The sequence below is a fragment of the Cygnus atratus genome, chromosome 4 (genome assembly GCF_013377495.2).
Source record: "Cygnus atratus isolate AKBS03 ecotype Queensland, Australia chromosome 4, CAtr_DNAZoo_HiC_assembly, whole genome shotgun sequence".
Classification (NCBI taxonomy): Eukaryota; Metazoa; Chordata; class Aves; order Anseriformes; family Anatidae; genus Cygnus; species Cygnus atratus.
This window is the reverse complement of record NC_066365.1, coordinates 14306217-14325053: the sequence shown is the minus strand read 5'-3', so window position 1 is coordinate 14325053 and position 18837 is coordinate 14306217. Positions and strand designations below refer to the sequence as shown.

Here is an 18837-nt window from a genome sequence, read left to right as displayed (position 1 = left end):
CAGCTGTCTGAGTTGATAACAGTGCAATTTGCTGCATTCATTTCTGAGTTCTCCAGGGCTCTGGAATTTCAGGGTCAGACTTCTCACATTAGGGAATAAATACAATGTGTTGTTTCAAATGATGGTTTAAATAAAAAGGAAAAAAAAAAAAAGCAGTAATACAGCACATCACAATAGTTGGTTAAATATAGACACGGATTACAGAGCCATTGTTTTCACTCCTGCTAAATAAGACAGTACTCTTAAAATGGAACGACACTTGACCTTTCATGTCTCATCAGTCTGTGATTGTATTTAACTGGCGCAGGGAGGAAACATTTTCCCCCTGGAGCTGTCCCCTGTTGATATGACGGTCACTACTGCTGGGTCGCACAATGCTCAGAAGGCAGAAACTCGGTGCCCCCGAACACAAGAGGGATCCTGCAGCTCATGGAGGAACTTTGTCCATGTCCCACAATAACACACGCTCTTTTTTCAACTTTTCTCAGCTTGTGCTCGCTGCTGGCCATCTCAAATCACCATCAGTGCTCAAACATTCAAAAATTACTTACTTTGAAGTGGAAATCCTTGATGTGCAAAGCAAGAAGCAGATCTGCATTGTGGACAAGGTGAGTGTATTATTCCAGCATGCTGGGGATGTGCCTAGTACACACAGTGCCACTTCAGGGATTCTGTTTTCTCTCTGCTGTGATCTTCTTCTGTAATGGAAACACTTTCATTCCTCCCTCTGGGAGATACTCAAAACTTCTGCTCAGTCACGATCCTTGTCTGTTTTCTTCTAGGATTTTTACAAATGAACCAACACTGATTTCTTTTAGACCAGACTGTGCTTTGGACTCAAAATATGTCCTTTGCATGTCTCTTAATGTCTTAATGCTTAGATTACACTGATGATTTCAGAGCATGATACTTAAATGTCTGCTTCAGAATAGATATTAAAATGTAATACATTTGCAAAGCTTAGCATTTCTGTAATGTTATGGGTTCTTGCTGTATTTTCTATTTTTAAACAAAGTGGCTTAGCTGAGTTTTTTTTTTTAATGATGTGAATCATTAAAGATATAAACTACATTCAAATTGTCTAAGCAGAATGAGATGACTGGGTAGGAAAGAACTTTACAGCACAGTAAACAGCAGTTGAAAACATACCTCGTATTTACATTACAGTTTTGATTCGTTGTCCCTCAGCAGAAGAGCTGGCCTCTCGCATACCATTGAAAATGGGAATCCTAAGCTGTTTACATTGTAGGAATTTTCTGTAACACAGTAGAATTTTGAGACTTACTGTTCTGCAAAAAGAAAAAATAAAAAAATCCCTTATTCTCACTGGCAACAGCTGGAACTGGTGGATAAGTTTTACTTTCAATATTTAATTCAATGGCTTTGAAACATCCAGGGTGGAATACTACCAGATTTCTAGTGCTCCTGGTCACTTAAAGGGTGTTTTTGCAATGTGTGCCTAGTTAAAGGCAAATGTCTGATTTGTTCATTCTTAATAGGCCAACAATTTTTTGAGTTTTTTGAATTTAGCTAAAGGGGCAACATGTACAAAATGATCAAACAACTCTGATGATTGTCAATACCAGTTCTAATGACAGCATCTGTATTATTTGATTTACTGAGTAATATTTATACAACTATTAAAAAGGGCTGTCTAAACACTGTACTGAATGAGGCTTCAATCCATGAAAAGAGTGAGCATTTTTCTTATCTTAAACTTTTGTATAGTCTCATTAAAAATATATATACTAACAGAAACAGAATTAGGCCAAGAGTGACATTTCAGGAATCCTTCCATTATGCATGGAAGATCGGCAGTCTGTTTTAATTTTTATTCAGAATTTTATGAGCCTGAGCATTTTCTGCACCTTTCTCAAACATAGACTCTGCCTCTGTAGTGATGGCAAAAAGAGTTATGAGTGGTGATTGCAAATTACTCTCCAGATGGAGGTAAAATACACACAGAGGAGCAATAGCAACTGTAAGCTGAAAGTGTCTGCTCAGGAAGCTACGTTCAATTTACATGGCCACGGCCAGCCCTTCTGGGCATGGACCTAATTTATGGATGTATTTATTTATTTATTTAGGCACAGTACCCAAGGGATTGGTACAAATATAGTGTAAGGCAGAGATTTCCGAGACTGCCTAAAGAATTTGTATTTGGAATGCTGATTCACCTGGGTGTCTAAGTTCCTTAATTTGCTATAATAAACCCTTTCTAAGGCAACCCTGAAAGCAATGAAGTTGAGTTCCTTACTTCAGTGAATACTTGTTAGTACTGGTGAACCTCATTTCAGTTGATTATTAGAGCAATCAAGAGACCATTTCACTGGATTATGCATAATCTTCTGCTTAATTAAATACAACATTGATACAGACCCAACTTGACACTTCCAATGCCTCTTTTCTGTTTGTCAGATAATTATGATTAGCTTCATTTCTCAGGGTTGCATGTAATTAATTCTTCTCAGGATGTATAATAGGAGAGAATAGGAGCCATATATTTTAAAATGTGTACATTTATGCTCTTATTGAATATTGTTAGTAGTTTAGAATATTATGATTTAGGAAATGTATTTGTAATATTCTCAGATCTGTCAGTCTCAGTCTGAAAGAAACAACTAAGTTAAGAAGACCCCTTTCTTTCTCCACCTAATGGAAACTCAGGCAGTGATTAGATGATTAATGAACTGATTAAATACCAGCCAATGCTTCCAGAGGTTTAGTTGCTACAAGACACTTGCATATTCATATGACTCCAGTTCAGAGTAGTAGAAGCTCTGTAAAGTCTGCAAAGTGATGATACTTCTAACTGGTTTTGGTATTTAGAAAGAAAAGTTGTCTTGTGCTCAATGCAGTGTCAGGGATTTGGAAGAGGTGTGTTCAGCTGTGTGATCTCAAGCAATCAGTTGACATCAGAAGGCTTTGGATCAGGCATAAGTAACTGTGAATTAATTCTCCAGCTGAAAAATGAGAATCACATCATCTCCTTTGGCTTTCTTACCCACCTTACACTTTGGGGAAGGATCAGCCATGTAATATAATTGAGCTGAGTGGTTAGTCTAAGGTCCTCATTGTCTTGAAGACTGGCTTAAAGGCACAGAATAAATACATATTAGACTGGTTTTAAAGCGTGTAAGACACATTCACTTCATACTGCAGGCTTTTCCAGAGTCAGGAAAGCCAGATAAAATATTGAAAGAAAGCAGTAAAAGAGGAAAGCCCACATATTTTATCACATAGTCATCCCCTCCAGGAGCTGGGTCTTGAATACCTAATCCTGCGAAACCTGAAGTATTCACTGTCAATTCTTTCTGCACTTGTGTGCTTGTACATAAAACTATTTTTAAAACTAGCATTACTTTAATATTGTCAACCTGCTCTGGCAACTTGCTCTGCAATGGATGTAACATTATGCATTTAGTTTGGTGCAGATGAGCTTTTCTGATGAGTTACTTAAAGAATTTAAATGAGAAACAAAAATAACATATATTTCCCCAGATTTGCTCTTGGTATTGAAATGAATTCTGAGGTGAGATGTCATGGAGAAGAGGCTTCAGATTTTGGGGGCGTGGAGAGACAGGAGGAAACACAAACCTGTTTCAAATTTTTTTTTTCCCCAGTTATTCTTCAAAATGTACCCAAACTACTTCTGGCAGAGAGCAGGCACCAGCAGTGTGTAGACAGAAAGGGCTACCCTTGGGAGATGGAAAGAGGACTCATGAAGATGTAGGAAAAGCTAATTTAAACCTGAGCTAACAGCCCCATCCATCTGTCCTTAAAAGTTAAATGCTCAGAGCAGTTACCCTAGGACCAGACTCGTGAGCAAAAGGTATCTGCACACTTACGTGATCGCAGCAGTGGCACGCAAGGCACTGAGGTTTCAAGGGTGCACATGAGCAGCCTCCTGCACTGCACGCTGCCTGCGAAACAGCAGGAATCCAGGAGCATGGGTCCATTTCATTAACAATCACAACTCTTCCTTCTGTCCCGCTCCTCAGGTAGCAGGCTTTCTCTTGATGAAATTCCCATCTGTCTGTAAAGAACAAGAGGGTGTGTATTTAGTGTTGATGAATATTTTTGTTTGAAATATTTTCAATGAAAACCAGTTTGCGTAAGGATTCTGGCTCCCATTTTTACTTCCAAAAAGTTAAGAAAACAACAGAGCATGAAAAATTCATGAAGTCCTAAAAATGAAAGAAAATAATTCTTTTTGCTGTATTTTTAAACAAACAATCCACATTTTTCATTGCCAGCCACAACTTATGAAAGATACATAGCTACTCAAAAACTGTTTTACTTGTACATTATTCCAAGAGCCTGAAGTAGGTTAGTTTTAAGGTTATCGATGTGCAGTGATTTGATTTATAAATTCTGTTAAGGCAACTTGTAACTGTTTCTGTTATAGCATTCATTGGATAATATTTTTTTCTTCAAATTAACTTGTAGTAAAATGTATTTTCCTTCAAATGTAGTGCAATGTAATTAATTTTGCATGAGTTGCTTTTAAGGCAGAAAGTGTTGCACAATATTGTTTTACAGAATAAATCACCTTTGGGGAAACCAGCAGAGAAAGCTTTTTTCCCATCAAAAGTCTTGGAGCTCAGTAGTTTTGTGCTTCCCAATTTTGCCAACTAAGCTATAAGCGGAGGTGCAAACTCAGGTTTTGTCAGCTGCATGGTGGCACTCCTTTCCAAAAAAAAAAAACTTCTTAAGGCCTACAGAAGAGAACTTGCTTCCTAAGATGTGCAGGAAGGAGTCTCTTGTCTTGGTGTACTGCAGAGATTGTAGGGTAGATTCTTTCTCCACTGTTCCTTGCACTGGTCCTCCATGCATCCTGTGCTTTCTCCCACTAGAATCTCCTCTCCGCCACCTCAGGTACTTCCATATTTGATTTCTTTATATATTTCAAGCACAACACTGTCACCTCTTGCAATTTTGCCACAACTCACTTTTCTTTATTTATTTTTTAAGTCACCATCTCTTGCAATCATGGAAATCCCAAAACACTTTATTTAGATTTTTAGATACACTTTACCTCTCTATTCTGACTACTGGACACCCAGAAAACTGAAAGTAAATAAAAAGAACTCATGATTTACTTCTATTTTTTTCTGTTTCATGATTCATAAATTCACAACTCAGATGGCAGACTTTGGAAAGCTGAGTTACTGGTAGGAAATGCTTGTGGTTAACAGTATATACTATAGGAGCAAACTGTCTGTTTGTGAGCATAGACTTGCCATGCAATGTCTGCAGTAAAAGTGATGTGAGCATTATCATTTTTCTTAAATTAAAGGATCTCTGTGTAGGGTCTGTCCCTTTTTTACACATTTTTGTTGCACCCAGCATAATACAAGCCTATGCATCAATCCATCCATATATATACACAACTTCTTGCTGTTAAATATAACACAGTATATAGAATCACGGGATGGTTTGAGTTGGAAGGGACCTTAAAGATAATCTAGTACCAAACCCCCTGGCCTTGAACGCTTTCAGGGATGGGGCATCCACAGCTTCCCTGGGCAACCTGTTCCACTCTCACCACCTTAAGAGTAAATAATTTCTTCCTAATATCTAATCTAAACCTAGCCTGTTCTAGTTTAAAGCCATTACCCCTTGTCCTATCACTGCACCCCCTGATGAAGAGTCCCTCCCCAGCTTTCCTGTAGGCCTCCTTTAGGCACTGGAACGCCACTGTAAGGTCTCCCCGGAGCCTCCTCTTCTCCAGGCTGAACAACCCCAACTCCCTCAGGCTGTCTTCATAGGAGAGGTGCTCCAGCCCTCTGAGCATCCTCGTGGCTCTTCTCTGGACTCAACCCAACGGGTCCATGGCCTTGTGCTGAGTGCTGAACGTAGGACTCATTTTGATTTCTTTGAAAAGGTTGTCTGTTTGTGCCTGAAGATGTTCACAATTTTTGTTTGTAAAGCACCTAAAATAATAGCACCCTTGTATCTGCACACTGCAGTTTAACAATAAAATGGAGTTTCTCTTGATTTGCACTGGCATGACAACAAAATCAGATGCATGCAGAAATAATACCTGCAGTATCAGAAATCTTTTTCTCACCTGCAGGTTGCATCTCTGTCACAGAAAGTGGGCAGCCAAAAGAGCAGTCATCACCAGCTCTCTTTTGCGTAGTCATATCTAGTAAATAAAAATAACTTCTCACATCATAACTTGGAGGCTATTCTTTACATACCACATTCATATAAGGGGAGCAAATGCAATTATGGAAGTATGCAATGCAACTCAGCAAAGAAACTCACTGCAGTACCAGGGCATTGCCTTTTACATCAGACTTTTCTCATTTGCTTCTTACTAGCGAAGAATAGTATTGAAGTCCTTTTCCACAAGCTAGATATTTAATTGCCTTGTATACTTTTTTTTTTTTTAAATCTTGTAATTTTAATATTTATAAAATATCTCGTAAATGTAATATTTTTTCTTGTGGGGAATGAGCTGAACCTATGCATTTCCACAGCTGCCTCTTTTCATGGGCAGGATTTTTGAGATTATCATCTTTCTCATTCAAGCGCTCTCTCTTTACAGATGCCCTGCTTCTGTCTGGGGCATTTTTGGTGCCAGTGCTGCCCAAAATAATTCAATAACCAGCTGTGTCAAAGGAGAGGGGCTTCCTCGAGAAGATCACATGTTGATACCAAGTCCCACAAATTAGGAATTCCCACAGCAATGCAGGTGAAGGAGCAGAGACGACAAACTGGCCGAATGCAGACTCATTGCTGTGTAAATCCTCTTTTTTATTTTCTTTTGGAAGGAGGCTTTTGTGGTGTCAGTGTCTTTTGCTGTATGTTTTCACCACATCCAGCTCAACAGGGAGCTGGTCCCTGCTGGTAGGCACCGCAAATAAATACATTACATTTACAAACATGTTATAAAGTCTATGCATTTTCTTGCCCATAAGAATTGAATCTTATGCCTGCTCCTACTGTTGGAGGTGCTGGTAGTAGTATTTTCTTCCTCAGTTTTTAGTTAAACATATTCAAATTCTATTGAAGCAATGCATTACATTCATTTCTTCCCACTCTACTAGAAATTCACATTGTTTTTATGTCAATATAGCTACAGAGCTACAGAGAGCTTCACATGAAAAGAGGCAACTGGATATGTTAATTTCTGTTTGTAATTACCATTCTTATTTCAGTACAGCTTTTTAGATGCAATACCTGGAGAAACGGCCTTTGGTTTATCTAGAAGAGGGAGACTGAGGAAGGAAGAAGCTGTTAACTTCAGGGCATTTCACATTTGTAAAGGGATGGTTTAAAGAATTAGAGAAGCCACTAGAGAAGGCTGATGCTTCAGATGATACTAATTTTCAAAGCTTAGAAGTGCCTTTAAATGACAGGTTTTATGCATCTCTTATTTTAGTTACAAAAGTCTAAGCCTGGGCGTGGGGGGGGAGATAGAGTGAAATACAATAGATAATCCAAAAAAAAATAAAGCTATATTCAAAGCTCAGTGAAAACAAGAGAATGAATTCTTGAGGCACCAACGGTGCTCCAGCTCTTCATGAACATTAGCCATTCTGGCAATGGAAAAAGCCAGCTATTCTACAAGAGCAGTGAATATTGCCAAAAGTACATCTGTAGAGACAGATTCCTAACCAGTGTGAAAATGTCCTTTTTCCCCACAAAGTTATGACATTTTACCCCAGCTGCACATTTGCCTTATTGCGTCAAAGGTAATTCACAGATAATTGCAAATTATGAATGTACTGGAGCAATATAAGACCATAGGGAGCTGTAGGTGTTTTATTAGTCTAACAGTTAATCAGCACAGTCCATGATGGAAATTTAGGTGTATAATGGCATCTCATATAGGCATTATTGTAGCATTAAAATACTCCTGCCCATGATTTATCAGTCCATTAGAATATGCTTCAGTTTCTTTCTGAAATCTTAGTGCTGCGATTCTTCACAAAATACCCGAGCCATGCAGTAACAGATCTATAAATATCTAACAGTATATATTAATGTTATAACATACATGTCTACATTTGAACACTTCTGCGTTTTTAAAAGTCCTTAAAATGCAAACTCTCCTTTTTAAATACATACAGCTCCAGCACTACAGGAGAACAAACTTTGGCAGTCAGAGAACCTGTACTAGAGGTACAGCAAATATCTCTTCACAGCACTTGATACTGTGAAAAGTATTTCGATTTCTCATTGCCCTGATGATATCTAATTGTTCTTATAGATCACCTTCATTTCCCATTCTTTTCTGCTTCTCAGCTTCATACTTATCCTCATGGACCACGGGGGGCTGGCTGCCTCTCCATTTTTCTGTCTGATCTCAGCAACACAACTTTGGACCTATTGGCCGAACATAAATACACCTGAAAGAGAAGAAAATAGTTCAAAAGATTACTTAGCTCCTTCTTGTCTAACAAAAGCTGCTGGCTGGGTAGCACAGTGTTTCAGAGTGGGGAGGACAGGCAGAACCCAACCATCACCAATCTTCTTGCCCAGTGGGAACATTAGAGGAGACAGGGAATAGGTACGGGTCAGCTGGAGAAGACTGGAGAAGACTTTGGGATCCTCACTTAGGAGAATATAAAGCTTCATGAGCCTTGCTACTTCTGGAACCACTTACCTTGCCAATATGTGTTCTGTGAATTTTCCTTTGAGTTGGTTAATCTTGTTCCCGCTTTTGTTTTCATACAGTCCCCAGTATAGTTCATGACCATCCTGTGCTAAGTATTGGTTGAGTTTCTTAGGTGCATTGCTTGATTATATACAATAGCAGTCTGCATAGGTATAAAGAAGCAAGCACAAGCCTCTACAGCCATATGATAGAAAAGAGAAGACAAATAGAGACAGATATCATATTATAGCTGAGCAGTATGCTTAATACTGCCAGTCAAAATCCAAACAAACCCTAAGCCCCACCTTTTTCCTGAGAAGAACAAGAACTGGTCAAAATTGGTGTTTTTTTTTTTTTTTTTTTTTTTTTTAAAGTGCATATCACAAATGTTGTTTTCTTTGCAAATTACAGTGAAAACAAATGAACCTTCAATTTTCAATGAGAGAATTTGTGAGAGAAAGATGGCATTACAAATTAATTTTGGGATATTTCAATCTGTCATGACACAATAAATATTTCAAGTGCAATTTGTTTTACAATTTAATAGTGCATTCATTTATTTGAATGTTATTTCCTATCAGGTGATTTTCCATAGTTTTAGAGGGTGTTATATTATTTTACACTATTATGATTGATGTGTCATAAAATAATGCAAAAGTAATGAAAGTTCTGTACAGATGAGAAATAAAAAGGATTGAAAACAACACAGTGAGATGAATTTTCAGCATATTCCTGAAACAGAATTTAAAAAGAAAAAAACAACAACACAAACATTTTCTTTTTCATTTTAAAAATTTGAAGCCAATATAAATTTACACATCCAAAGTTTTGCCAGAACAATTCAATTTTCCTAGTTGAAAAGCGTTGTGACAGAACTTTTCTGACTAGTTCTGTTGTTGAGCTCTCAAGGTGAGTACAGGATCTTTACTCAATTCTTTTTAACAAAAGGTTAGAAGGCATGGAGGCTTGCCAATGCTGGTCAGATTTGCTCAGAAACAGTTGGACGTGGTGAACTCTGTAAATTGAGGGATAGCCTGGAAGCCCTCTATCTGCTAATAGATTGCTTTTTCTTTACTTCCTCACTCATTTTAGTAGAGGGAGAAAAAGCTCTTACCTGTGTATTACACTTTTTTTTTTTAAAGGGAGAGGATTTATTTATTTATTTTAAGAATCCAGCTAGCCCTATAAAAACAACATAACATGTTCAGAGACAAACGTGGCTAGTATAAATTGACATGACTGCACCTAATAAGCATGCAGTTATGTGCATTCATAGATATTTTGACCTGTGGTCATTGGGAATGTTAGTTGGATTATCTCATATGCCAGAGTTCAGGTGACAACATAAATAATCTCCAGGAGACTGCTAAGCAATATAGCTGTAATAGGCTTGGGCTAAACCATGGTTCTGAATCTCTCCAGTTTGTGGAAACACAGGTTTGAGATCAGAGCTGGCTCTTTAGTATAGAGTTTTCACTCCAGTCTGTTGAATAAAATACTGCATTTCATATAACTCCTTTGTGTAGTTGCTTACAGCACTTGCTTATATGTAGTTACTTGTCTAAATGTGGTAGGTATTTATATCCCTTTGGACATGACCAGCACGCTGGTTCACCAGGCTAACAAAAGAGCCCATTGTGTGACACGCTGAGGGAGGTTTTCACACTACCCATTTTTAATACTGTCCTTGAAATTTAACAACAAGAAAAAGTAATCGGATTTAGAAGCCAAACTCACAAGACACGGAGATCAATTAGAAGGGGTGTTTTCCTGATTAACTTTCTGTGAATGGCTGCAGATTTATAATAATACAGCATGTTCCCCAAGCAAGGACAGGGTGTCAGAGCAGTAATGATGAAGTATTTGTTGACTGCTGAATTTGAAAATTACCTGGCTTTTCCACCAGCTCGGTTATCTGTTTTGGAATCAAATCCTCAGCTACAATAAGCTGGCGTGACCCTTTTGAAAAAATTACCTGGCTGCAGAGGGGGCTGTCTGCTGTTAATGAGTAGCTAGAGTCGCAGAATTTCTGAATTTCTGCAGTCACAGAGGATGCCTGTTGGAAAGCAGGTGGCTCAGCAGTGCAGTCAGACTGGCATGTCACAAAGAGGAAAAAACATTCAAAAGGAAATGTTGAATGTAGGACCACTTGTTTGCTAAAACCGTATTATTCAAATTCTTATTGACATTCTTCTAACCTGTAACTGCTGAAATAATTCCTTAGTATGAGAACTGTGATGCGATTACATACAGATAACCATATTAAGTAATTCCTTGACTTACAAATGTGAAAGAGGTATGAAAGTGGAAAGCTATCTGATTAGCCTGCACTCACAAAAGGCAGTTTCAAATTCCCATAATATCTTCCACTTGGAGCTCTTCCTTCAGTCATAGCTTAAGTTTCTAATGCAGTATTTTAAATCTTAAAAAGAAATGTGATGCTTTGTGCATTGCTGCATAGAGGAAGGACAGAAATGGAAAAGATGACCCAGAAGATCCTTTCATTCCTGAATTCCTAAAATACTAAAAGTAGCCTTGAGCGGAAAACTTAAAATATTTTTGCTATGAAGATATAGAGAAAACAGGATATGCGGTTTTAAACTCATCCTTTTCTGAATGAAAATTGTAATGAATGCAATCCATACCCATAAAATCTGCATTTTTATTTTCTTGGTGAAGAAAAAGTAGTCTTGAACCTTAATTACAATGACAACATGTTAGGAAGCTATACTTGAAACCTGGTGTTATACTACAAGTTAAAAAGTTGGGGGCAAAACTGGCTTGACCATCAAACATAGAAGATATATGCCGACTAAGAGGTGCTTTTACAATGAAATTCATCTTGTTTTAAATAAACCAAGGGTAGGCTTTCCCTCTGTTTTCCCTTTGCATATTTGAAAAGTGCTGAATTAGAGGAAAAGGAAGGTTATAGCACTTTCATAAATAATTTAAAAGGATAAAAGAAGAATAGGACTAATAATTACAGTGAAATGTTTCAGGGTGTTTTATTCAGAGAGCACAATGGGTAATAAGAGCAGATGCCGTTCCAGTCCGTGCAGTTCTTTAGTTTGTATTGATGTACAATGAAAAGAACAAAAGATAATTAATGGTCTACGAAGAGGACACTCTTAGTAGTGAGCTGATGTCTCAGCATCCATCTTCACGTTGATCAATATTAGAATCTATAGCTTCGCCCATTGTTTTATGAGGTCTTTAAGAAAAAGGACACAGAATTATCAAGATCATAAAAAAATGTATTTCATTCTTTTGTGGCTCTAGCCTCATTATTCTGCCTGAGAAAAGACGCTGCAATTCCTCTGTGTCACAGCTCATTCTGAAGAAGGAAGGTATTTGTGTTATTTTTCTACTTGTGGTCTGTGCAGCTTGCCTCGAGTGAAGAGAACAGCCCTTGTCCAAGCCAGCTGGCCGACAACACAGATGTCCTCCTGCCCTCTTGGCTGAACGCGTGCTCCAGGCCTTCCCCGGGCACATGCAGCCAGTACAGCGTGGTGCCACCCAGAGCCACCAGGCCATGACTGCCCAACCAGCTAGCCGGAGCTGGCACCATTGAAGCCAGATCTCGCCTCCGGCAGCTTGGATGTACTTACACACAGCAGTGCTCTTGCTAATGAGCTCTACATTGCTCATAGATGTAGTAAGGGAGCGCCGTCCCCCTCAGCTGTAGTTGTTCCAGCACCAGCTCTGGATGTGGGGGGAAGTGGTGTGTGGTGCACACACCATGCCCTGTGGGTATGCTCACTGCAGCAGGCCACTGTAAGCACAGATGCTGGCAGGCACAGGCAACTTTTAAACACCCAAGGCTTTTAACTTTCCCTTGGGTTATCGAGATGATCAGCTCTCCAGAGCACTGGTTAGCCTTGACTGTTCTTTACCAGAACTCAATATGGCTGATTATCTGTGGAAGGCAGGCCCCGTGGTAATGCAGCTTACTCTGTTTAGGGAGCCACATGACCCTTTCTCACACTGGAGAAGACCAGTCCCTTCCTTGAGCTGTTAATGACAGCTCTGAAAACCTCCAAGCCTGTACCATGCTAGGACATCTGACAGGGTTTGGTCTGCAGCCTTGTGAACTCTGTAGTTGTTCCTAGCTAAGAGCACTTGAATCCCTATCTGACAGATTTAGGGCTCCAGACTTCGCAGGTATGAAATTATGAGCCATGAAGTCTCTCGTTAGAGCCAAAATGGATCCCCATGGTTAAGATGCAGTTCAATTTATATTCCCCAGAAAAGAAAAAAAATCCCTTATAGTTCCAGAAGGTGGTGACATTTGCTACAGCAGTGAAAATCAAGTGCCTAAACGGGGCCTACAGGAAAACTGGGAGGGACTCTGTACCAGGGAGTGTAGCGATAGGACAAGGAATAATGGCTTTAAACTGAAAGAGGGTAGATGTAGGTTAGGTATAAGGAAAAATGTCTTTACCATGAGGGTGCTGAGGCACTGGCAGAGGCTGCCCAGAGAAGCTGCGGCTGCCCTATCCCTGGAAGTGTTCAAAGCCAGGCTGGATGGGGCTTTGGGCAACCTGGTCTGGGGGGAGGTGTCCCTGCCCATGGCAGGGCAGTGGAACTGGAGGAGCTTTAAGGTCCCTCCCAACCCAAACCATTCTGTGATTCTGTGATCCTCAGACACTTTGAACAAAGTGCGTTAAGAAACTAATAAGCATAACAAAATAGAGCCTAAAAGACCTCTAGACTGCCACCAAACACTGTGACACCTGAATTGCTTCAGTGCACAGGAATAACAGCGTGTGGAACCAGAACAATTTCAAGCACAAAGAACAGAACCTGCCACCTTTGCTACTGGCCCCTGAAAAAAACTGCTAAGAGCCAGGTCCTAGCATGCTTGAACCTAACCTTAAAGCTAATCCTTGAAGTTGTCCCATTGGTTTGATCTTGGGGGCAATCACTGTCTCAGCAGGGCCAGCAGCTTTCCCTCTTGCCCTTGGTATTTTACTCTTCTATTGAATAAACAAAGGTGGCCCAGGTAATACATAAATCAAATGTGAACAATCCTTAATACTAATATATCAACATGTGAGAGAGGAATTTATTAATTTTCTTTGTTATTGCCTAAAGCACTTGCAGACAAATTGAATCATGTCTTCACAAGAGGAGGGTAAAAGTGACCTCATTTTGAGAAGGTAGAGAAATTAATCTGCTTGCATTTTGTTTTCTCTTTCAGGTACCTCCATCATCCACTCTTCTTGATGTGAAACACAAATTTCACAAAGCATGTAAGTACTTTGGCTAGCAGGCTGGAGACATGGTTAGAAGCCTTTCAGCATGGAGAAGTAGTCAAATTTATTTTTCATGAAATCTCACACAAAAGCTGAGGCTGGCTTGACAGCTCCAGTGCTAAATTAGAGCAGTATTCAGAGTAAGGTTCTCCTGTAGCTATCGCAGACATGAGAGGCTGGAAGGAGAGGACTGCATAATTCATCACTGCTTGCCCATTAGGGGCAATACTTTTTTATTCTGTTTTTAACGTTACAGTGTCAATTCAAGACCTCAGCTGCATTCGCTCTCTCAATGTTATATTAGATAAGCTTCGATAACATTAGATTGCTTCAAGCTGGCTATAAATAGACCGTGTGGACCAAATAGTTACTGTAGCAGGGAGCTCAAGCAGAGTGATTAAATGAGTTATCTGGGATCATGGAGGCAATCTGGCAGAGTTCTCAACTGACTCAGCACTGTCCAGTTCCTTAATGGTCAGGGAAACCTCCCTTTCTTCTTGCTTTTTTTGTTTTTCACATCCATGAGGACAGGAGAAAATAGTATAGGGGAGGGTAATTTTTGGCACATATGCACAGCAGATGTGGACCTTGTACATGAGACGAGCAATCATACTTGAAGATCCCTCTTTTCTTGCTGTCAGAGAACAGAACAGTTTTGTTGGATGCTTCTCTTCTGTCACCTCCTAGTCACAGGTATCCTGCTCTCACTGGGGTTGTTGGATGGAAAGGAGAAAGAAAGAACAAGACAAACTGCTGTGTGCCAAGGTTTGATGGCATTTTCATTTATCCTTTATGAATTGCTGTATCAGTATTTTGAGGAGTGGGGCTAAATGTACCTGAAAGCTACCAGATATTGTATATGTATATATGGTATGCCTTGAGTTCTGAAATGCTGTAACCGATGTTTGTAGAGAGCCCAGTTTTGTGACCTTGCTTCTAGACTGGGAAATGTTTCTTCTACTCCTGCCCATGGAAGGGAAGTTGCTATTTGTGACCATTACTTGTAGCCTTGAGTGTCACGCACATGGGACATGCAGGTCTATGCAAGGCCTCTTAAATTGAACTGGGGTATTTAGTTGAGTAGAAAAAAAGATGCAACAAGAACTGAGGGTTGGAAATGAAGACCACAAAAACTCAAATTAGGAATGAGGCATTTGATTCTAAGATTCAGGATGGTTTACTGTTGGAGTAGGAGTTCTAGATGATGGACTTCTCATTATTTTTACCAAAAAAAAAAAAAAGGTCTATGCCACTAACGACTAGATGCCTTTTGCAAAGAAATGCTTTAGTCAGATGCTAATATCAAGTTCAGAGTAGGATAAGTGGAAGAAGCATTATACTTCTCTGTCCTTAGAATTTTATAAAACACCGAAGCCTAAGGCTTCTGTGACTACACAAAGGTTCAGTTAATGAAGCAAAAGGTTGTAGACATGACTGCTCCAAAACCACTTGTTTTCAACCCCTGTAAGAGCCTGCAATATGCAAAAATCTAAAAGTCTGAAAACTCAGCACCTAAATATGTGAAGACCGAGTGCCTAAGATTTAATATTTCAATAAGGATATGTCCTCCCACCTCTTTGTGAAATGCAGTGCTTTTCTGCTCAGGCTCTCTTAAATCATTTGAGACTGGATTTATATTGATGCAGCTTAAATCAGCTGAAGATCACTGGCACAGAGGCTTATGACAATTTAATTGTAATAAGGTTTTTAATTAATTTGGGATAAAATAGTGCAAATTTGTGTATCAGCCATTTTATTGGCACCTGTTTTCATATTTAGAGGTACCTTACTCCCCAAATGCATCCAGGGATTAAGTGGCGCGGTGTATGAAGGAAGATGTTAAGTAATACAACAAAGCACGACACACACCATGAACTGAACCTCTGACAGTGTGGCCCTTTACAACACGTGGAAAGGCTGACATATGCCTTCAAAGTTTTTCCAGTCCCCAGTTTCTTAGTTCTCAGGAGTACACTGTGTCAATGTCCTGTGTCATTTCTTCCCATTCCAGCTCATTGCTTTGATCTCTCTTTTCCAGCTCAGCCTGGATGTTGCTGTCACTTGAGGTTCCCCCTTCCTCCTTCTCCTCTGGCAAAGAACAAACCTTCCTTTTTTTCTCTTTGTGTAGTTTGGAGGATGACAGCTTACAGAATTTATATTACAGTTCTTTTAGGCAAGAGCTGAGAAGTAGCTGAAGCTGATCTGTGGATGCCTTTGGTTAGTGTGCTATTTGTGCTAGTTCATGCATTCATTTCTGTCATTTTATGTGTGCCAGACTCACATGTTCCCTATAATCTCTTGCTAAAACACTCCTACGCACACGCCCTTACAGTCTCCCTGTCCTCATGCATTCTCCTTTGATCACCCATGCAATTAAGCTTTCTCCTCAGCTGGTATCTTGTCAGCCCTTCAGTGAGTGAGAGGAACCCCTGTGCAGCAATTTCACAAGCATCAACTCTGTCACTGATCAGTTTTTGCTGCCTGATTCAAGAAAAGAGGAAAAAAGACTGAATTATGAATTGCAGCAGGAGACTGCTAATCATTAAAATAAAAGAAATGGGATGCAAGTGGCACATAACATGTTACCGTTCAGTAGTTTCTAAGTCAGTCAAACATTAGTTTGGATCTGTGTTTATATGAAAGAATCTGGTCTCAGAAATCCAGGAACAAATACTGAAATATTTTATGGCTCTCACTTCAGCAAAAGTCTCCTTGTGGAAACAACCCCAGCAAAGGCTAACACCGTGTTTTCTGCGGCACTGAGTTCAGTGGGGCGATCGCTGGGGATTCGGGGATCTATGAGCTTTTAGTGGAGGTACCACCTAAGATAAACTGCCATTTCGTGGGAAACAAGAGTCTTTCTCCAGACGGAAGAGCACAGTTTTGGATCAGCCCCTGGCCGCTGTAGCCACCGTCTGTGGCAGGGACTGGCAGCGCTGGGATCAGCAGGGAACTGCAGTTTGCCTGTCGCAGAGCTCCAGCCCTAGCTCTGTAGGGGCTTTCTGTAGCAGATGTTAGATCCAGGCTGCCATGCTTAATAGGAAACATCACACCTGCCCGCCATGAACCCGTCTAATCCTTTCTAAACCTACTTACAGTTCTGACCTTAGCAAAATCCTCTGGGAAGGAGTTCCGCAATACGTGCTTTGCAGACAAAACCACACTGTTCACGGTGGCATCATACAAATGCCTACACTTCTGTTGCTTGTTTTCTGCCTGAAATTGGGTGGCAGCCGAGTGCTTGGGTGTTACTGACCTTCACGCTGTACCATCTAAGGCACGGCCACAGAAGCCTCAATCAAATTGGTGCTGTGCTGTAGGTGAATTTACTGCTCTTTTCCTCGTTCCTTTGGCTGGCTGGCAGAGGTAAAACCACACAAGTAACTTCGTCTATCAGAAGGAATCCTCTCGTCCCATTTTTTCAGTTGCTTATAATGAGTCAGGTACCTGGCATTTCCCCTATCTATAAGGATGATGTTTTCAATGGGGAAAGAAATACCTTGTAGACTAAACTTTGCAAGCTCTTGTCCTTGGCAATAACTCTTCACCTTTAATTTATTTTTATCTTTGCAAGATGTATTGGGCTGGTGGAGGAGGAAATCTTACAGATAGAAAATAAAAAACTGTAATAATAATGCTAATCCAAGTATCACATAACTAAAATAAAATACGTCGAGAACAGGTAGTATAGTGGAGTCGGTGATCATTAAATATTTTCAAGGTTACTGAACACAAAAGTTTCTGGAAAAGCTCTTGAAAATGGAGGAAGAACAGAAAGGAAATAAGAGCTCAGCAATAATCTAAAAAACTCTTGGATACAACATCCTGCACATGGAGGTAGCACAACTGTACCTACTCTCTGAAGTCAGAAGAGCGAGGTTAGGGAGGCCAGAAACTGCCCCTAAGGCAGGACCAGCAGGCAGATAAGGAAGGGCAGATGGGAGGAAGCCTGGCAATGGATGGAAGGAAAAAGGGAAGCTGAATGGAATGAAAATAACACATGCAGAGCATCCCAGCCTGCAGAGGGGAATGAAGTTCTCAAGGAAAAAGGAACATAGCTTCCAGCTTTCCCAATAAGATATTAACTCGTAATCATTCAGCTCCAAAACTGCAGGCCTCCCTCTCCAAGTTAGCAAACGTTACATAGAGTATATAAAAAAAAAGCAATGTTAATCAAAGTAAATCATTAAGAAAGAAATTGTCAGTAGGTGGCACTCAAGAATAAACATCATAATTTCTGGACACTTTGAAACTTCAGTGGTCTGTGGTACAGTCTTATAACCGCTTCTTGCAGGTATTTCTATGGAGATCCTGAAAGCTACATCCCCTGGAAAATGACTGAAATATTTTTGCTTTGCTTTCCTCTGGAGAGAGGGCAAGGAGAAAAACAGTGCAGTTCCTACCTCATGCTGATTGGTCTTTATAGCCCAATGCAAGGAGACACCTTACCATCCCAGAGGACAAACGTAAGCAGAAGGACCATAGCACACACTCCTTTTCCAGTGGTGTGGGAGGCTTGTGCATCTTCTCCCTCCTTCCCTTCTCAAAATGACCTGTGGCTGCTGCCAGCTCTGCTCCCCCTGCAGTTGCCTGCCAGTAGTGCTGAGCTCTGCCAGCGCTGGGCAGATGGAAGGAGAGCAGCATTTTAGAAACATCAGTTCCTTGCTTGCTCCCAAAGCCCTGAAGCAGATCGTCAAAACACAGAGCTGTGGAAGCCAAGCTGGCCTGGTGAAGAGGAAGGAGGAGGATTTCTCATTGCTTAGAAATGACACAGCTAGTCTTGTGAGAGTAGCTTAAGGCATGTGAGGTACTAAAACTAATCCTTTACTGGAGGACCAGGTCCTCTTTCTTTTCTACTTCCTAAGTAGTCTGAAAAGGGTTTTCAAGTTCTGCATCTGCACCTTTCCTGTTTTTAATGACATCTGAGAACTAACAGCATGATTGCAAGAGCAAGGGCTTACAGTAAAACTC

At 40.1% G+C, this 18837-nt stretch overlaps 1 protein-coding gene across 1 annotated transcript in view; it reads left to right on the top strand.

Moving 5' to 3' along the window:
• Positions 1–374: 374 nt before the first annotated feature.
• Positions 375–18837, top strand: part of TECRL (trans-2,3-enoyl-CoA reductase like) — a 58387-nt gene continuing 39924 nt past the window's right edge. Inside the window, exons 1-2 of the mRNA XM_035540558.1 lie at positions 375–608; positions 13812–13863. Of these exons, the coding sequence (XP_035396451.1) occupies positions 375–608; positions 13812–13863 (286 nt within the window). The remainder of the gene's footprint in view (positions 609–13811; positions 13864–18837) is intronic.